Raw genomic sequence first — 22,436 nt, forward strand, 5'->3', positions numbered from 1 at the left:
CTAGAAGACAGTATTATGGAAATGGAGGAGGATGTAGATGAACATGAAATGGGAGATATGATACTACGTGAAGAGTTTGACAGAGCACTGAAAGACCTAAGTCAAAACAAGGCTCTGGGAGTAGACAACATTCCATTAGAACTACTGATAGTCTCGGGAGAGCCAGCCCCGACAAACTCCACCACCTGGTGAGCAAGATGTATGAGGCAGGTGATATATACTGAGACTTCAATAAGAAAATAATAATTCCAATCCCAAGAAAGCAGGTGTTGACAGGTGTGAAAATTACTGAATTATCAATTTAATAAGTCACGGGTGCAAACTACTGACACAAATTCTTTACAAACAAATGGAAAAACTGGTAGAAACCGACCTTGAGGAAGATCAGGTTGGATTCCATAGAAATGTTGGAACATGTGAGGCGATACTAACCCTACAACTTATCTTAGAGTTTAGATTAAGGAAAGGCAAAACTATGTTTCTAGCATTTTTAGAATTAGACAGCTTTTGACAATGTTGACTGGAATACTCTTTTTTTCTGAAGGTGGCAGGGGTAAATTCAGGGAATGAAAAGCTATTTACAATTTGTACAGAAACGAGATGGCAGTTGTAAGAGTTGAGGGGCATGAAAGGGTAGCAGTAGTTGGGTAGGGAGTGAGACAGGGTTGTAGCTTCTCCCCGATGGTATTCACTCTGTATATTGAGCAAGCAGTAAAGGAAACAAAAGAAAAATTCTGAGTAGGAATTAATATCTATGGAGAAGAAATAGAAACTTTGAGGCTTGCCAATGATGTTGTAATTCTGTCAGAGACAGCAAAGGACCTGGAAAAGCAGTTGAACAGAATGGAGAGTGTCTTGAAAGGAGGATAGAAGATGAACATCAACAAAAGCAAAATGAGGATAGTGGAATGTAATCAAATTAAACTGGGTGATTCTGAGAGAATAAGATTAGAAAATGAGTAGAATTGTGCTATTTGGGGTGCAAAATAAATGATGATGATCAACGTAGAGAGGATGTAAAATGTAGACTGGCAATAGCAAGGAAAGCGTCTCTGAAGAAGAGAAATCTGTTAACATCAAACATAGATTTAAGTGTGAGGAAGTCATTTCTGAAAGTATTTATGGGAGTGTAGCCATGTATGTAAGTGAAACATGGAAGATAAATAGTTTGGACAAGAAGAGAATAGAAGCTTTCGAAATGTGTTGCTATAGAAGAATGCTGAAGATTAGATGGATAGATCACATGACTAATGAGGAGGTATTGAATAGAATTGGGGAGATGAGGGGTTTGTGGCACAACTTGAAAGGAGAAGGGACCAGTTGGTAGGTCATGTTGTGAGGCATCAAGAGATCACAAATTTAGAGTTCGAGGGCAGCATGGAGGGTAAAAATTGTAGAGGGAGACCAAGAGATGAATACACTAAGCAGATTCAGAAGGATGTAGGTTGCAGTAGGTACTTGGAGATGAAGAACCTTGCACAGGATAGAGTAGCATGGAGAGGTGCATCAATTGGACTGAAGACAACAACAACAACACAGACTATTAAATACGGTACTGAAATTATTTTCTTGATTACAATGCTTTTAGATTTCAACAGAATATTTGTTCATAGCTAGGTGACAATGTTGTACCTTGGAACATATTTTCACACTTGGCAAAGGTTTAATATTCTGGAATAATTTTTGAAATTTCAGAAAAAGACTGCAAACCATAAGCTGTGAGTGTCATTTAAAAATGAAATAAGAAAAGTATTAAACTTGTATTGGAATGCTAGAGGCAAAATTCTGAAAAGTGTTCCAAAGTACAAAACTCTCCACTGTCTACAACTCCGCTGTCTTCTATACCAGTGTACTAAGTCTTTTCCCAGTAGTTCACGTTGTCAGGCATTTCTCAGGTCCTCTTGGTACATTACTTATGCCCTTACAACCCCTATGTAATTTTGTCACTTGCAACAACTTTTCCTCCAACAGACAACTCAGCTTGTACTTTCAACAGGTTATTCACAAATGCTAACACATCTTCTCGTACCTTGCTCAAAAAAGACCAACTAGGCTAGCAGCACTAGCATCCAGGATGGGCAGTGATGAACTGAATGAGGGTCTGCTCTTCTTCAAAGCATATAACTGCCTGTTGAAGTCTATATTAATTGCCTTCATTTGAGCTACTCATTCTAGTAAAGTTACTTAGCACTACTGGAACTTAGCACTACTGTAACAGTTCCTTAACCTACTCCATTTATACACTTAAGTGCCAGCTGTACGCTCTTTTTGCTCTCCTGCCCTAAAGCCCAAACCTTGTACACCTAAAGCATGTAACAGGTGTAGATGAGCACAGGGGGCATTATGCCTCAGAAAATTAAAAATAGTACATCCACCTGTACATGTATAGGCATGTGTCTCCCTTGTACTTCTCTTGAACTCCCTCAATTCTCTTCCTGCACCAAATTTTACAAACTTCTTTGTAAAACCAGCCTGCCAGTTTGATTGGCACAACATTTTACAGTATTTGAAGAGAGAACAACCAGAGAAAATACATTTTGTTTCACCTCACCACATTGCTCCAATGACACTATATGCTCATCTATGGCTTTCTTCAATGTCACTACTCACTTCTGACACAAGTTATTATAGCCCCAGTATTGTCTGAGATGAATGCCAAGATGATGTCTCAGAATGATAGGCCAGACAGTAAGGCATGAGGAACCAGTTTTGTAGCTGCTGTGGAATCATAAAATCAGTTGCAATAACAACATAGTTTATTCAGGAGAATTCGTACATGGTATCTTGATAGGAAGCTTTGACTCCAGGTAGCAGTGTTCCACAGCAGGGCATCCGGGTGTATGCCTGAGATGCGTCTAGTGTGGATGTAAGTGCAGCAGAATTCTGGTGCAGTGGAGCTGCATGTGCTGGCTCATGCCTGTTGATGTCAGATTTGTAATAACAGCATGCTAATGTGTAAATCACTCACACCATTAGACGTGAATTGCAGTGACCAGCCATCAGCTCATAGTAAGTCAGGTGTGAGACCCCCTAGTGATGTCGAGGGGTCAGTTGATGGCAGTCCAAAGAAGGCTGTAGCTAGAAGGTGCCAATTCAAGTTCTGGTGGTGTGGCCCACAGACAAATGGTTAGTAGAGGCAGTGACCCATTATAGATGAAACTAGATGATCATAGTTCTCAGCCTAGGCATCAGCCAACAACAGATAATGTTAGACTTGGACAGGCAGTATTTATACTTACTTGATTGCATTCTACTATGATGAGCTGTCATTTCTCAACATGTAGATTGGCCAAGACAGCACAGCACAGCATGAGGTAATCTGCTGCTCAACTGCACCAGGTTGGTGGTGTATGTCATGTCACATCAGCACTTTTCCTGCCCACATGTCAGAATTTTACTGACAGCATGCTAACCTGCCCAGCCACAGGTTGTGAAGCCTGTTAGAGAATGTGTCAGTGTCACATTTTTGATACTTGATGAATAGTGTGAATAGCAACTTTTGACTGTTTGCTGATGACACTGTACTGTACGAGAAAGTGTTCATGAGTGATTCTAGAAGCATATAGGATGACTTACGACAGAATATTTATTTGGTGTGATCAAAAGCAGCTGCTCTAAATGTAGAAAAACATTAAGTTGATGCAGGTGAGTAAAAAAAAAAAAAAAAATTAGGGTGGAAAATGCAAACTTGATGAGTTTACAGTTCTATTCATGACAGTTAGATTTCTACATGCAATACACTGGAATATATGAATTAATTCACAGTAGCCCTGTGCTCATCTTTTGGTGATTTGGTCCAGGACTACAAGTTACATCTTCAAATTATTGAAAAACAAACAAAAACTCCTCTTGACATTTTTTTTTTTTTTAAAGGAAACTTTTCTTTCCTGATAATGTGCTCCATTCAGAAATTCATCATGGATTGTAACTTGTTTAGTCTCAGACCAGGAAGCATTAAGAAAAAAAAATGTTCAAGCTTCTCATAACTTAAATATTATAGTCTACTTTGGCTTCCCAATGTTACAGCATCTCCATCTAAAAGACTATTGACAAATTTAATTTTCTGAGTCCTATCTTGTCAGGCACACAGTTGCCTCTAGACTAATAAATAAAATATACTGAGTGGTATTACCATGTGCGAAAAAAACATTCCACTGGTGCACTGCCTCAATAACATTACTGTGAAAAAGTCTCATAAAATCTATTTCCTGCAGGTTCTTTGATATCAGTGTTTGCCAGTTGTCAGTTGGTTTCAGATTCTATTCTATTTAATGTATTAATTTTTGTCCCACAGAGTCACTTGTGGTCTCAACTTAAGTACATCACCCTGTTGGGATGTGAACTGGCACTGATTAGCATTATGTGACTAAATGCATCTCTAGTGATGAGAGTTTTGGTTTGTGATCTTTGACTCAATGAGAGCTTGAGTTTCTTTTAATTTATGTTCACTATTGAGCTGTTCAGAAGAGAATTTCTTTCTCACAGCATCAGTATTATCTTTCAGGCACATTTTTACTTTAGCCATGCTGTTCTCTAACCTTTCCACTTTTATTGCTTAAATATCAACTTTCTCACAAATCTCTACCCTCAAATTTGCATTTGAAAAAGCAATTTCTTCTTTTCTGTTTTCTTGATCATACATCCGTTCCTCCAACTTGATGTGTCTGGCAGACCTTCATTACCAGTTTGTAATTAATTGAGGGAGGCCATAATCTGAATTACGGCACCAGGAAGGTTTGCCGGTGTTGCATGAACAATAGCACATCAGCCACTTAAACTTACACCACAAAGTGCTTGTTCTCCACTAGCCTCAGATTGACTTTTAATTCCATGTTAGCCATTCTAGCACTTTATTTAATTTTCCACTGACAGAATAATTCACTTTCAAACAAACAAACAACAAATATTTCTTATCCTGTCATGTCCTGGATGAAAAATTTTGCTGTCATCTTTCAGATATCAGTGTGCAAACATTTTATTCAGGCAGGTTTCATTCTTCTTTATGCGCACTACTTTGTAGTGTGGAAGTTGTTCTTTGTGTGAGGGTGACATGTTGCAAAATAATGACTGCTGAAGCCACCTAGCAACACACCTCTGTCAGGCAGGCTGCAGCAAGCACAGCCACTGTGACTCAGTTGCACGGCCCATAAAGACAAGACATTTTCAGTTCAGTCCACAAAGTGCCTTCACCCACACCAGACATGGGAACAGATGGGGCACACAACTGCGACAGTGGTCTCTCCTGCTGTCGACATTCTACTGCATCCACTGTGTCTTGTGTGGCTAATTGAATTCAAATACACTTGTGCCATGTGAGTATTTAGGACTTCGTCAGCCTCAGTCCAGGCAGTTCTGTTACAGCCAGTTAACTGATATCTTCGTTTACAGACCCATCACTTCTTCCAGCTGCACACCACCATCATCTCCAGTGGACAGCGCTAAGTTTGCCATTGTGCTCACGGGATTGTTGGTATCACATGCTACTGTCAGACTCTTCTGACGAGATTGAAGGGACTTGAAATTATACCTGGTTTGTCAGAGATTTCTGAGTGTTTAATCAAGTGGGAGGGCTGTATCATATCATAAAGAATATTCGGGTGTTCCAGTAAGAGAAGAATTGTGTTGTTAAGCATTCAGTAAGCTGTAGGTTTATTCTAAGACTTTTGTCCAGGTTACTAACATTATTGCACTTTGTCTATGTTGAGCTTCAGTTTTGATCAGAGGAGGGCATTTGTGTTAAGTTTAGGAAAATATTAATAAAGAGAGGTGGAACTTATGTTTTTTTGTGGGAATATTCCAAACCTAGAACACTTCAGGGGCAGGGGGATAAAAAAAGAAAAAGAAACCGCTCAAAATTGCTTTAGAACAATCCCAGATCATGAGTCCCTAGTTAAGGTCTACCTGTTTAGCATATAATCTAGCCTCATTTAGAAGCTTCTCAGATCCACAATTACATACTTATTGTGTGGTCATAGTTTTGTTCAGTGCTGCAGAACCGTGGCTTTATTTGAAGTTTGAGATGATACTAAGGATATAAATACAAACAAAAATTTTGAGTAATGTATGTTTGATATTTAATCTTTTCCTCCAGCCCAAATTAAGATGTGTATTTGCTCCACTTGAGTATGTCCATCCTCAGTGGTGGCAACATAGTGTTTACCAGATTCAAATGAACACAGTATCACCTGTAGCTATCAAGCCAAACCATAATCTGTTGCTCCCATCACTGTGCTAGCAAATGCTGAAATTAACTGTTGCTGGAAATTAACTGTTACTATTTTGCTTTGTGATGTCATTCTAATGATATGAACCAAGCCCTGCATCAGAATTACTTTTAGATCAAATTGTCACTTTCAAAATTTCAAATGACATTGTATGTTAATTGTAAGGAAGATTCATTGTAGCAAAATAAAAAATTAAGACACATTGATTACCAGTTCTGTTCACATACAAATCATGTTTTAACTCACTGACTGAACTGGATATACACGTAGACAGAAGGGCTGCAAAAATTGCTAAAAAAATGTCAAAATAAAAACAAAACATGATGTGGCTGATACGCATATCAAGGAATTGTATTTAATGTGTCAAATACATATATGGAATTATATTCTACTGTAGCAATTTTATCATTGTTTTAAGTAATTTCAATAGAAAATTGTTCTCTAGGTGGAACAAAAAGGTGCAAGATATTTTTACCTTATGCTTTGGCTATGGTACCTCAATTGCTCCAGAATGCTTTTTAAACCAAGTGTCAAAAAGTAAGCTGATTAATGCTCTTCTATGAAGCTGTGTGAGAGTTGGTCATATAAGCTATTCCTCATAAAACCTGTTATGGCACTGGAAATAAAACATGATTCTGACTTCAATAAATGTTAGTAATATTGTGGATTATTTCTAAAAAAATAAACCCAATATGAAAACTTGAATCACAAGATGAAAGCAGATTAAGTAAATGTAGATTGAAAGATTGCTATGAAAAGAGAGGCAACATTTCACTCAGTTTTATAGCTGCAACTTACTTCTGAACAAACTTTTACTGTGCAAAAATGTAGACTACTTGAACAAAAACCTTCTGCTTGAAGCAATCAATTAGATATAGATTAAATATTTGGAAGCAGTCTTAGACTGACACAAAGAATGGATAATTCAACAGACTTTCATTACAAAGTTTACTTAAATGCAGAGGGAAAACGTAAGCTGTTATCAGTAATTGCATGTGTTGTAGCTCTTGGGAGCTATTAGTATTTGTACAATCACTTAAAATTCTGCACCATATATGGTTAACAGCCCCCCCTCTCATGATAGTAACATATGGACACACATATGCGCGCGCGCACACACACACACACACACACACACACACACACACACACACACACACACACCTCTCTCTTCTACAAAACATTGCTGTATGAGAATGAAAAAACTAATTTATTCATTTATAGGTATTTTTGAGTGTGTAATCTGGTTTTGCTTACAGAATTTCTGAAGAAGGCTTATTTTAATTTCTAAAAACACAAATGCTCTAAACTTCACAGGGCACAGTGAGAGTACCGGCACCAGTTCAATATGCTCACAAGTTGGCATTTTTGGTAGGACAATCTCTCCACACTCGACCAAGCAATGCATTAGAGGATTTTCTGTATTTCCTGTAGAGAATTTGGTATTTTGATGGGAATCTTGATAGTGAGTATGACTGTAAGTATTTTATAGTTTCATATATTTTAACACAGCTGATCCATTTGTGGGAGATTGTTCCATATATTGTACTGTCCATAAGTAAAGTGAGACATTAGATTGTGTTATTTGTTATCTTATATTTGTAAGTTTATACTTTTCCCCAAAACTACATTATATTTAAGCACACAAAAGCACCAAGCTACTTTTTGCATAATCCAAAGTAAAAATTATTTATACATTGCTAAAACAGTAAACGAGTTCAGTGACAGTGTAGAACACTCAACATTGTGTGTATGGTAAAATTGTTGTGCAGTCGAATTGTTATTGGTCTTTCTCTGATGTATGGATTGTGTATCAAATTTAAGTTTTCTGTCTCAGTAATTGTATACTACATAATTGTGTTACGTGGTTGTGTGCTTCTGTTGTGAAGATGACTGTGGAAATGCAGGAGAGTATGGAACTTGCTGCTGGTAAATAAATTTCTTCTTCCAAATCATGGTAAATGCATACATCACATTTAATATTTTTCTCCTGTTGAAAGAATGGCATCAGTAATCTCTCATGCACCATCTCTATAAATGTTGTAGATAGGCATCATAGGTATGTGTATACAAACAGTGATCTAAGAAGTATAGAAACCTTTGCTTATATGTTTCCAATGCATGATCACAAAATAGTGTTACCAGATTATGCATTTTGGTCACATACTCACTAGGGAATCGCTTTAGAACAGGGCCCTACCATAGCTGAGTCATGGACTGGGGGAGTGAGTGTTATGAATATGTTAAGTGACTTGGGGCGGTACTCATTAAAATAAATGTGCTTTTCAAGTGTCTAGATATTTTCATGAAATTTCAGCCACCAACTCTCTTCTCCTAATGCCAGAATATTTTGTTGACTCCCACCTATATAAGGAGATGGTAATAAAATTAGATAAATAACAACTCACCTGGAACAATTTAGGGATTCATTTTACCCCCATGCTCTGTGAGAGTGCAACAGCCAAGAAATAATTTGAAAGTGGCTCTATGAATTTGAGGAAGAAGTTTCTGAGAACATGCATGTGGAACTCAGCATTGTACAGTGGTGAATCACAGGCTGTGGAATACTGGGAAAAGAAGAGAAAGTGCCTTGAGATGTATTGCTATACAAGGATGTTGAAAATTAGGTGGACTCATAAGATAAGAAATGAAAGGGTTCTCCACAGAATTAGCAAAGAAAGGAACTTGGAGATCACCAATAAGAAGAAGAGTGAGGATGATAGGACACGTGGTAAAACATCAGGGGATAACCTCCATGGTTCTATTGGGAGTTATAGAAGGTAAATATTATAGGGGAGGACTGAATGGAGTCTGTATCCATCAAATATTTGAGGATTTAGGGTGCAAGTGATCATTGTGAGCTGAACAGATTGACACAAGAGAGTTCATGGGTAAACATTTCTCATCTGGGAAGCAGATTCAATCATATTATGTCATATCTCGAAAATTATTGAACTCAGTGAAGTGGATTTCTCCCCTTGATTACCAAAATATCTTGCTCAGTAGTGGATGTGTCCAAAGCTGTATATCACGTTGTGCTTGATGTGTTAAGCTTTGGAAAATTGCATTACATTTTTTCAACATTCAATTATTACAAGTATGAAGTTACAGATCTGTTGTCTGTAAAAATGTTGAATTTGACATATGGAATAAATCTGTATAGCATCTCCTGTGTGCTCCTCTTTCATTTTGTGTCATAAAACCACATAACACATTCAAAATTAGACACTACACAGAGCAACAGAGTGGTGACCAACAATGCTAGACTCCCACTGGTGTATGGATTGTGTGTGTAGTCCATCAGGCTATCTGTCAAATGCCAACTACTTTAAACCAGATTAGTACTCTACACATCAACTTCCAAAGTTATAATTTTCATTTAAATAGTTAAAATCATTTCTTAATTTCTAATTGGTATTGGAATGAACAAGTACGCAAGAGTGCTAAATTCCTACATTGCTGGAAGCTGTTTTGAAATTTTCATAAACCCCCCCCCCCCCCTCCCCAAAAGTGTCTTACGTCAACCAGTGCTCATACAGACACATAACTTAAACGTTCTTACATTCCGCCAGAAAAATTTTTCTATTATTCAGTCAGCAATTAGACATTTGATGTTGTATAATACATGCCATATCAGTACTTATAAATTTACTGCACTTTTGCTCTGGAAGGCATTTTAGTCTTTTGTTTTTGTGACCTTGAGTGATTCTTCGTTTCAGTTATGCAGTATCAGCTTTCCGTACTTTTTAAGATCTGGCAAGTCTGATAAACATCTTAGAGCCAAACCTATTTAAGGGCAGTCCCCGGACATTTTTTACTAAAAAGGTCATCAGGATCTATGAATACCGATCCTAACTTATTGCAATGTTCCCCAGCATTACAAATTATCCTCTTTGTATGCTTTCCACATATTGACCTTCTGTACATTAACAGTATGCCACTACGTACAAGTCTAGATATAAGTTTATGGCAATTTGAATTATATTTCCTGTTTCTGTGACAGTATCTTCCTCCTTATTGCTACAAAGAGGATTTGCCCAAACTGAACTTTTCCATATAGTGATTCAAATGGCTCTCAGCACTATGGGAAAGACTGAAGCCATAGTGGCAAGCAATAAGAACATTGTGTAAAGTAGATAAACTGACATCTTGCAAAAGTCTTTTTATAGGTCTTGCAGTTATTTGCTACTCATGTCTGAATACACTTATTCCTTAATGATTTTTGCTGCTTATAATAGAAACTAGTTTCATATCAGATGTGATATACACAGTCATAATACAAGACACAAAAGTAATTTTCATGTAGGCTTTGTTCGTGGTTTAGAATAAAGTTACATACTGTGGTGGTAAGATATTCAGCAAGCTCTCATCTAACATAAAACAACAAATTGGGATTTCCTACCAGTTCAAAAGAAAATTAACAACATTCTTCATTAACACTCCTAACATGTATTTCCTGAAGAGGGGCAGCAACCTTTCCAGTAGTTGTGGGTGCAACAGACTGGGTGATTGACTGATCTGGCTTTATTACATCAACCAACACAGCCTTCCTGTGTCAGTACTGCATATGGCTGACAGCAAGGGGAAACTATAGCCATTATTTTTCGTGAAGCCATGCAGTTCTACTGTATGGTTAAATGATGATGGCGTCCTCTTGGGTAAAGTATTCCACTGGTAAGATTGTCCCCCTCGGATTTCCAGGTGAGGACTACTCAGGAGGATGTGTCAGCGGTAGAAACAAAACTGGTATTTTGTGCGTCAGAGCGTGGAATGGTAGACCCTTAATCGGACAAATAGAGTAGAACATTTAGGGAAATGGATAGACTGAATCTAGATATTGTAGGAATTAGTGTGAAGTTTGATGGCAGGAGAAACAAGACTTTTGGTCAGATGAATAATGGCAAAATCAAATAGAGGTAATGCAAGTGCAGATTTAATAATTAATAAGAAAATAAGAATGCAAGTAAGCTACTATGAACAGTATTACAAGTTTATGAGCCAGTTAGCTCTGCATATGATGCAGATACTGAAAAATGTATGACAAGATAAAATACATTAATCGTATAGTTATGGGAGACAAAAATTTTAATGTGATGGGAGACTGGCATTCACTAGTAGGAAGAGGAAGAGAAGGAAAAATAGTAGGGGAATATAGATTGGGGACAAGGAATGAAAGGAGAATTTTACACAGAGCATACTGTAATCATTGCTAACACTTGGTTTAAGGATCACAAAAGAAGGTTGTACACATGGAAGAGACCTCTAGACTCCAGATGGTTTAAGACTGATAATATAATAGTAACACAGAGATTTTAGAACCATATTTTAAGTTGTAAGACATTTCCTATGGCTGGTGTGGACTCTGAGCAATATTTCTTGGTTATGTACTATAGATTAGAACCGAAGAAATTGCAAAAAGGTAGGAAATTAAGGAGATGGGACCTGGATACGTTGAAAGAACCAGAGGTTGTTGAGAGTTTCAGAGGGAGCATTAGGCAGTTCATGACTGCAACAGGAGAAAGCATTACAGTATTTGATGAATGGGTATCTTTGAGAAATAAAAAAGTAAAGGCAGCAGAGGATCAAATAGGTAAAAAGACAGTCTAGTAGAAACCCTTGGATATCATAGGATATACTAAGTTTAACTGATGAGAGTAGAAGATATAAAAATGCAGCAAATGAAGCAGGTGAAACTGAATAGAAACTTCTAAAAATGAGTCTGATAGGAAGTGCAAAATTCTAAGCAGGAATGACTAGATGAGAAATGTAAGGGTTTAGAAGCATATATCACTATGGACAAGATAGGCAGCGCCTACAGGAAAAGTAAAGAGGCATTTGGAGAAAAGAGAGCAGCTGTATGAAAATCAAGAGGTCAGGTAGAAAACCAGTACTAAGCAAGGAAGGGGAAGGTGGAAGGATTACATAAGGGTCTATATAAGGAGATGAACTGACAGGTAGAGCACATAGATGAGGTGGGAGATATGATACTATGAGAAGAATTTGACAGAGCACTAACAGACTTAAGTCAAAAGAAGGCCCTGGGAGTAGACAACATTCCATCAGAATTACTGATAGCCTTGGGAGAGGCAGCCCTGACAAAACTCTACCACCTGGTGAGCAAGATGTATGAGACAGGCTCAGACTTCAAGAAGAATATAATAATTTCAATTCCAAAGAAGCAGGTATCGACAGATATGAAAATTACTGTATATTACCACATTATTGGTTTGGTTGTGGTTGCGAAATACAAATGTGCGTTCTTTACAGAAGAATGGAAAAACTGGTAGAAGCCAACCTTGGGGAAGATCATTTTGCATTCCAGAGAAATGTAGGAACACGTGAAGCAGAAGTAACCCTACGCCTTCTATTAGAAGCTATGTCAAGAAAAGGCAAACCTACATTTGTAGACTTAGAGAAAGCTTTGCCAGTGTTGACTGGAATACTCTCTTTGAAATTCTGAAAGTAACAGCATAAGGAAACAGCATTAAAATACAGGGTGCAAAAGACTATTTCTAACTTGTACAGAAACTGTATGCCACTTGTAAGAGTTGAGAGCCATGAAAGTGAAGCTGTGGTTGAAAAGGGAGTGAGACAGGTTTGTAGCCTATCCCCAATTTTATTCAAGGTACAGTGAGCAAGCAGTAAAGGAAACTATAGAATAATTTGTGATGACATTATAAATCTCTCAGAGACAGCAAAAGACTTGGAAAATCAGTTGAACAGAATGAACGGTGTCTTGGAACACGATATAAGATGAACATCAACAAAAGCAAATAAGGATAATGGAATGAAGTCAAATTAAATCACAGGATTCTGAGGGAATTGTATTAGGAAATGTGACATCTATAGTAATAAATAGGTTTTGCTAATTGGGCACCAAAATAACTCATGATGTCCAAAGTGAGAGGATATAAAATATGGACTGGCAATGGTAAGAAAAGCATATCGGAAGAAGAGAAATTTGTTAACATCAAATATAAATTTAAGTGTTAGGAAGTCCTTTCTGAAGTTTTTTTTTTTTTTTTTTGTGCCTATGAATGGAAGTGAAACCTGGATGATAAACAGTTTAGACAGGAATGGAATAGAAACTTTTGGAATGTGGTGCCACAGAAGAATGCTGAAGATTAGATGGGTGGATTGTGTAACTAATGTGGAGCTACTGAACAGAATTAGGAAGAAAAGGAATTTGTGGCACAGCTTGACTATAAAGAAGGGATCAGTTGATAGGAAACATTCTGAGACATCAGCCAGAATCATAGTGGGAGACCAGAAGATGAACATAGTAAGCTGATTCAGAAGGATGTAGATTGCAGTAGTATTTGGAGATGAGGAAACTTGCACAGGATAGAACATCACAGAGAGCTGCGTCAAATCAATCTTTGGAACGAATATCACAACAGCAACATCATACATGTAGATTGAGAATCCCTATAGCTTTAGTACTTTGTGGTGTTGAAAGTCGATTAAAGGACTGAAAGTAGCAGTTCATTGTAAAACTGCATGTCAAGTGGTAGTGCTATATAATAAAAGTAGATATAATTTCAGTGCAAAAAAGTCAGTAGTAAGCTATTAATTAAAGATCACTTTGCGGAAACACACAATGAGTGTATTTCGCATACGTCTGCAACAATTGACAACACCTTTGATTGACTGACTGCCATCATGAATAGCAGCTCAAGAAGTTGTGTGAAATGCTCACGAGCGAGTCCTCAGTAGCACCAACTGCTCTTTCTTTCTGTACGTGATACCATTGATTGGCACAGTCGTTATTGCAAAAGATGTCAGCAAAAGCAATCACTTCATTAGCTGCACAGAGCCTGAGCTCAGCCTTGACCTTTCCACTGTCGAATAGCATGTGGTGAAAAATGAGCACCTGTATCTCTATTTTATTTTATTGCAATGGCCATCTGTCCCAACAGAGGTGGGGATCAACAGTTTTGACAGTTGGAGGAGAAAGTTGATCAGGTTAACAATTTGTTTTGACAATTGGAGGAGAAAGTTCATTGGTTGAAATTTCATGGAAAGATCTCAACACAACAATAAATGCCTCTGTTTTAATAACTGCCATTCCTACTTTCTTCTCCTGTCCTCAGTGTAATGATAATTCAATATGGGCAGTCCATTATTGAATGTCTTCAGTGTCCTCTGTCAATTCAATGTGGTAAGGATCTTCAGTGCCCTCTATCAATTCTGCAAGGTAAGGATTCCATACCATACAGCAAAATTTCAGAAAGGTTTCAGTTCAGTAAAATTCCTAGTCCAAAAAACTTTCAAGATTTCAGATAAATCAGAAGGTAAGCATTGGGGTTGGGTTTGCCAATACCTCAAGTAGAACTACGTTGCAAACTGTTCATCACGTCTTCAAAGTTGTCCACGTGTTCAGTCCAGAATGGGTGTTTGTAACTGCAGTAAGCAATATCCTACTGATTTCCGTCATACACCTTATGGCAGGATGACTGCCTGGATGATAAGCAAATATTAAAATGTATTTTACTCTTGACCTTTAATTTGCCTTCCATGAATTTGAGACCAAATGTGATCCATTACTAAACATCATTGCTTAAGGCGTACCTACATATGCAAGTAGTCCTTATCTATTTTCAAATCAGTGTTTGCTTTTCTAGCAGGAGAGAATGTGATATATTTTGGAAATATGTTTACCATGGTAGTTCTTGGTATGCCCAAATGTAACTCATACAAATAATCACTGTCTCTGGCAGCTGGAGCCAGACTGTGAGTAGCAGTGCATTATGGGAGAGGCAACTGGGAGGGGGTAAGGAGGAGGCTGGTTTGGGGAGGGGGAGCAGGGTAGTAGTGGGGGGAGATTAAAAGTGCAGCTGGGAGTGTGGAGGGGCAAAGTGGAGAGTGGAGCAGCTGGGTGCAATCAGGAAGTTAGACAGAGAGTGGTGGTGATGGGGATTAGTGGAAAAGGAGAGAAGTAAAAAGACTGGGTGCATTTATGGAATGGGAGCTGTGCAGTGCTGGAATGGTAATAGGGCAGCGGCTAGATGACTAACAAAGGCTGAGGCCAGGAGGGTTACGGGAATGCAGGATATATTGCAGGGAGAGTTCCCACCTGCGCAATTCAAAAAAGCTGGTGTTGATGGGAAGAATCCATATGGCACAGGCTGTGAAGCAGTCACTGAAATGAAGGACATTGTGTTGGGGAGTGTGCTCCTCAGCAAGGTGGTCCAGTTGTTTCTTGGCCACAGTTTGTCAGTGGTCATTCATGCAGACAGACAGCTTGTTGCTTGTCATGCCCAACTAAAATGCAGCACAATGGTTGCAGCTTAGCTTGTAGATCACGTGACTGTTTTCACAGGTAGCCCTGCCACTGGTGGGATAGATGATGTTTGTGATCGGACTAGAGCAGGTAGTGTTGGGAGGATGTATGGGACAGGCCTTCCATTTATGTCTATTACATGGATATGAGCCGTGAGGGAAGGGGTTAGGAGCAGGGGTTGTGTGGGGATGGATGAGAATATCGTGTAGGTTCACTGGGCAGCAGAATACCACTGTCGAAGGAGTTGGAAGGATAGATCGTAGGACATTTCTCATTTTAGGGGGTGACAGGTAGTTGAAACCCTGGCAGAGAATGTAATTCAGTTGCCCTAGTTCTGGGTGGTACTGAGTCATGAGGGAAATAGTCCTCTGAAAACCCTGGCAGAGAATGTAATTCAGTTGCTTCAGTCCTGGGTGGTACTAAGTCACGAGGGGAATGCTCCTTTGTGGCTGGACAGTGGGGCTTTGCGAGAGATCTGCTTTTGTACCAAGGTAATTACAATTTGTGAAGGCCTCAGTGAGACCCTCAGTATATTTCAACAGGGGCCGCTCATCACTACAGATTCGATGGCCCTGGGTGGCTAGGCTGTATGGAAGGAACTTCTTGGTATAGAATGGGTGGCAGCTGTCGAAGTCGATGTATTGCCAATGGTTGGTAGGTTTGATATGGACAGAAGTACATATATAGCAATCTTTGTTTGAGGTGGAGGTCCATACAAAGGAAGGTGGCTTTGATGGGTTGAGTAGGGCCATGTGAAGCAAGGGGGGAGATAGTGCTGAGGAGGTTCTGGAGGAATGTGGATAAGGTGTCCTCACTCTTGATCCAGATCACAAAGATGTCATCAGTGCATTTGAACCAGGTGAGGGGTTTCAGATTCTGCATGTTTAGGAAGGATTCCACTAGATGACGCACAAATAGGTTGGCATAGGATGGTGCCATGTTGGTGCCCACACCCGTAACCTGGACTTGTTTGTATGTAATGCCTTCAAAGGAGAAGTAATTTTGGGTGAGGATATAGTTGGCGATGGCAGCTGTGAAGGAGGTGGTTGGTTTAGAATCCATTGGGAAGGTAGTGTTCAATAGCATTAAGGCCATGGGCATTAGGGATGTTAATGTAAAGGGAGGTGACATCGATAGTGATGAGAAGGCACAATGTGGTAAAGGAACAATAACTGTGGCGAGTCAGTGGAGGAAACTGTATCTTTTATGTAGGAGGATAGGTTGCAAGTAATAGGCTGAAGGTGTTGGCCTACAAGAGCAGAGATCATCTCAGTGGGGCACAGTAACTGGCCACAATGGGGTATCCTGCGTGGTTGTGTTTGTGGACTTTAGAAAGCATGTAGAAGGTAGCAGTGTGGGGAATGGTAGGGGTGAAGAGAGAGGTGGGCTGCTGTGAGAGACTCTGGGATGGGCCTAAGGATTTGCAGAGAGAATGGAGATCCTGCTGGATTTGGGGAATGGCGTCATTGTGGCAGGGTTTGTAGATGGATGAACCTGACAGCTGGTGGAGTCCTGCCAGGTAATCCTTGTGGTTCAAACAACAGTGGTGGAGCCTATGTCAGCAGGTAGGATTATAAAGTCAGGATCAGTTTTTAGGTGGTGGAGTGCAGATCTTTCAGGGGATATAAGGCTAGTTTGCATGTTGAGGGATTTGGGGAATGATGATGAGACAAGGTTCAAGGCTAAGAAATTCTGGGAAGTTAACAGGGAGTGGTTTGGGGGCAGTGGGAGTGGATCACAGTTGGATGGAGGAGTGAACTGATTCGGCCAGGGTTCAACCTTGCTCTTAGGTTGAATCTGATTAGAAGGGTTGGTGGAAAAAAAGTGTTTCCACTTAGGGACAGGGAGAAGCAGAGAAGGTCTTTAACAAGTCCTGCATGATTGAATTTGGGAAAGGACTGATACTTCTGTTAGGCTAAGGCTTTTGGAGGTAAGGTTCATGACTGTGTTATGGGTCTGTTTAGGTTCTGGTTTCTTTGGGGTGATTGGGGGCAGTTTTGGAGAGTGGGGTAAATGTAGTAGGTCTGCAAGACAGGGTTTGTCAGCTTTGAGGGGACATAGGGCAGATTTGGAGGTGGTTGTAGAGGTAGTGGACAGTGGTAGTCCAAGGCGAGAATAGGAAGTGAGCAGGTTGGAAAGTTTTTTGAGATGGTGTTGTGCATATTGCTTTAGTTCCTGAAGGGCAAGAGTTTAATGTTTGTTAGGGGTTCCAGGAATTTGGGATTGCATAAATATACATAATAAGTTCTTCAGTATGTTGTTCTGGCCAACACAGTCTCCAGTCATCTAAATTGGGTATTCTAAATAGAATTCCCTTTTACATTTTATAATATTTATCAACTTTCTCAAAGCTCTATTTAACACAGAAACTTCTTACCAGTTTCAAATTATCATCATGATTGTCATTTCTGCAAATGCCATTACAAATAGTCTTAGCCACCTTTCAGCCCATTCTTCTATTCCTCACTCTACCCCATAGTTTCAGGCACTTCTCAGTTGTTTTCATGAACTCCTTCAGCTTCTAATTCTGTGTTGTCCCCTGTTACATGACTTTCTTCTTTCATAAACAGCAACCTATTCATGTTTTCACAAGCATCTTCCTTTTCCTCCTGTGTAAATTTAGTTTCGGTTATGTCTCCCTTCAAGTCTGTAACATTGAATGTGAGCAGTGCTTTTCCCTACCAATTCCCTATTTTCACATAGTCATAAGCATATCCTGTTTCTTCATCTGTCTTTGTATCAGTGTCTTCGTCTAGAACATCTTTTTCGACTTCGCTGCATTCCATGTCCTTGCTGTTCTGAATACTTTTTTCCTTGCTCCAGTTAAGTTACTTACTTCCTTCATAAAATTAATATTTAAGCCAGAAATGTTGTTGCTATTTATATTGATATGATCATTACACAAGTTACCCAGAAACACAATTACATCATCCTCAACCCAACCTTTTTCTTACATGATTCATAAATTTCATTTATTTTTTTCCCACCATTCAGGGGAATTTTATGACCTTTGTCTTGTCTATCACAAATTGTTGTAACTGAGTCTACTGAATCTTCTGCACTCTGGTTTTGAAATCCTATCCCTGAATTGTCCTCCTCAAACATGCCCCGAACTAAACCAAACATCACTCTTTTTGTCTCCTACTCTGAAGATACAGCTAAAGAAGAAAGCTGAAATTATGTACTTAACTTTAAAACTGTAGTGTGTCCGGTTGTATCTGCTTTGATCTCTAGTCCTATTGTTCACAGATCTTAATTGCTTTTCCATTTCATCTCCATTGTGTTGACTATTGCATTCATTACAATTTTTTTCACTTTAGTTTATCTGAAAAATAAAATACATCTGTCATTATATATTTTTGAGTATTAATATTAATATATGAAATATACCAATTCAGTGCTGTAAGATAGTCGCACGGGATTAGCCGAGCGGTCTAAGGCGCTGCAGTAATAGACTGCGCAGCTGGTCCCGGCGGAGGTTCGAGTCCTCCCTCGGGCATAGGTGTGTGTGTTTGTCCTGAGGATAATTTAGGTTAAGTAGTGTGTAAGCTTAGGGACTGATGATCTTAGCAGTTAAGTCCCATAAGATTTCACACACATTGAACATTTTTGACAGTGATGTAATATACCAATTCAGTACTGTCTGTACAATGTCTTATCCATGTAATGGATGCTGCTCATTATTATGGATGGAGTTATATTGAAGGTTATATTCTTTTTATTAAGCTATCAATTACAACTACAGTCTCTGCTTTCTGCCACATCATAAACATGATTTGCCTCCATTATTGCAGAACTCCTTGCCAAATGTACACAGTACAAAGAAAACATCTGAAGCAAAGATATACTTATCAAAACTTGGTAGATTTAAATTTGCAGATTTTTATGTTAAAACTTCAAACTTTATACTGAACACATAATCCATAAATACATTGGTGTCCAAAATTAAAGCAACAAACGGAAATTTTGGAAGGTTGCATTTATTTTGCCACAAATGCCCATTCGCCCTGCAGAGCTGCTTACAAGTCTTGAAGAGTGGTTGGTGGGTGCTGATGTGATGCAGCATGTCTACCTAGTGTATCCCAGACATGCTCTTTTGGATTCACATTGAGAGAGTGAGCAGGCCATTCCATGCATTCAATATCTTCCATTTGCAAAAAAACATAAACCATCTGTGTTCTATGAGGTCAAGCATTATCTTCCATTAATACAAAGTCTGGGCCCACAGCGCCAACAACTATGTATGAGATCGCAAGGTCTCCTCACGATACCTGACATCAGTTAAATCTTGTTGATTCACCTACACAATTTCATGAAGAGGTGTTCGAGTGGCCAACACAATCCCTGCCCACATCATTAGGGATCCTCCTCGATATTAGTCTCTGTCCACAGTGTTTGGATTCTGAAATCATGTCCCATGTATCCTCCAGATGCAAATCTGTCAATAATCACTCTCAGATCAAATCGGGACTCATTTGTGAGAACATTGGCCCACCATTCGACAATCCGGGTGGCATGTTGACAGTTACAATCCAAGACGTGCCCTTCTGTGAAGAAACGCCAGAGACAAACAGACAGCAGGTCTCCAACAATAAAGGCCACTTTGCTGAAGCCTTCCGTACACCGTTTGACTCAATGCAACACATCCAGTGGATGCTATAGGTCAGGTGGCAGCTGCAGTCATGTGCTGAGGTGGTACCGTCATGCCCTTACAGCCAAATAATGGTCCACTCTTTCTGATTTCACATGTGGTCAGCCCTGTCCTGGTCTCCGGAATACGGTTTCAGTCTCTATAAACTATCGCCTCATCCAAGGAACAACAGGAAAATTCACATTAAGCCATCAGGCCACATCAGTTTGTGGCACTCCTGCTTCCATTCTTCCTATGGCCCTCCACAGCAGGCATCTTCTCTATGTCGTACTGCACCATCTGTGACTGTGTACACAGCAGTTGTGGGTGTGAGCCTATCCTGCAAACATGACTCCACTTGGTAGGTGCCCTGATGCCATTGCTGTGTGGTTGTCCATTGATTGGAATGCCATCTTCCATGCAGAACACAATCATAATGACATTTGTTGACAGTTCGTATGATTATACCCTGAATTAGGCACAGGATGGGGAAATATCATATTAACTTGAATCTAAGCCGCACTCAAATCTAAGCCGCACCTGAAAAATGAGACTCGAATTAGGGAGGGGAGGAGGAATCCCGAATCTAAGCCGCATCTGAAATTTGAGACTTAAAATTCAAGGGGGGAGAAAAGTTTTAGACCGCACCTCCAAATTGAAACAGGGTTGGTCCATTGTAATATGAGACACAACTTAGGTCGAATGAATGACGATACAGCTACAGTAGTTTGGTTCGAGTCGTAATCTTAGCAGTTAAGCTTTACCAGGTAGCCAGCCATTGCTACGCGTCAGGCGCTCTGTCCGTATTTATACAGGTATCCTTCCTTATTCACGTGCTTCGTCTGGTTTGAATCGATTGCTTATTTTGCTTTGATCTGATAAGTGCCGTTTTCTTTGTTATAAGTGTTTACGTCACTCTAAGCTGAAAATGCATTACTGTACTGGTTCATGCACTGTTTGTCGCATTCTGATAGTGCGTGTTTACGGCCTGTAGTCGCTCGCGAGAGAGTAATCATCTCATTAACGAAACAATGGCAAGAGACTGCTATTTGTTGTTACTTACATTGCTGCTTTCTTTGATAATGATCAACAACAACCAAATAATAGACTGTGTATGATAGAACATGTTCTGAATGAGAGTTAGGCAAAAATTAGTCTCTATTTGAAAATCTTTGCAGCCGCTTCTGTAGTACATCAAATTCTGCACAGAAATTAGTCATCTTAGATTTAAAAATCTAGTCAGTTGCCGTGCTTCATTTCTGATCATATCGCTATTAGGCATAAGAATAATATGAATATAAACATGACACGATACTTATATTCTTCCTCCTTTGCTGTTGTCTCACTCTAGTTTCATAGTTTATTAGGCAGACGGGATTTAAATGAGATAACAGCAAACACAAAAGAATACATGGCAAAATGTTTATATTCATATTAGCCTTATGGTGAAGAGAATACTGCATGTCATTCACATTTCATCAGGTTCCTATTAGCAACCATCTCTTCTCACAGGTAGGAAAAAATTCAGAATGTAGAGTTGGCCATACTGACAAACATCCCGAACAGTCTATTTTTGTAGTACATAGAAATTCTGCTACATTCGAAGATGAACAATACGGAATTTGTATTTACTTCGTTGGATAATGTATGAAAATGCAGTGGTTGAAACTCGGGGCGGAGAAAAAAAAGCTCGTCTTTCACCTTTTTTTCTTAATTTATTTACTGATGCAGAGGTTTTGGCGCCAGTATTTATCTTTGTGCCTACAAAGCATGCCTGTGTAGCGCTACACATATTCGATGGCAGAAGTTAGTTGTGGCGGCACCTACCAACATTTTTCAGAGCTTCCGCTTGCTTTGCACTCGATTCTAAGCCGCAGGCGGTTTTTTGCATTACAAAAACCGGAAAAAAAAGTGCGGCTTAGATTCGAGTAAATAGTAGTTTGTTGCTTTTATTTTAGACACCATTCTATTTATGCACAAAATACTGAATTTTATTGAGTACAGTGTTATACAAACTTTCTGATTTATGAACTGAAATTAGTGATATCTGTGTGTACTGAAGAATTCAGAACACATCTCATGCTTATTACACCACAACAACTGAGATGAAACTCCATAGGCATGGAAATTAATTAGAAGTAACTTGTGAGGAACAGTTTCAAAAGTATTCTGGAAATCAAAAAATATTTTATCAACTTGAGTTCCCCTGACAGTAGATGTCATTGCTTCATTTAACTGAATAATTGTGTTTCACAGCTTTCCCTTTACAAATTGTACTAACAGTAGAAAGACAGTGTTT

General features: G+C 39.1%; 1 protein-coding gene across 1 annotated transcript in view; it reads left to right on the forward strand.

Moving 5' to 3' along the window:
* Window positions 1-22,436, forward strand: part of LOC126331023 (piwi-like protein Siwi) — a 242,412-nt gene that overhangs the window by 215,756 nt on the left and 4,220 nt on the right. Inside the window, 1 exon segment of the mRNA XM_049996440.1 lies at window positions 7,542-7,701. Coding sequence (XP_049852397.1) covers window positions 7,542-7,658 — 117 coding nt within the window. The 3' untranslated portion in view covers window positions 7,659-7,701.

This window comes from Schistocerca gregaria, chromosome 1, assembly GCF_023897955.1.
Source record: "Schistocerca gregaria isolate iqSchGreg1 chromosome 1, iqSchGreg1.2, whole genome shotgun sequence".
NCBI classification, from domain to species: Eukaryota; Metazoa; Arthropoda; class Insecta; order Orthoptera; family Acrididae; genus Schistocerca; species Schistocerca gregaria.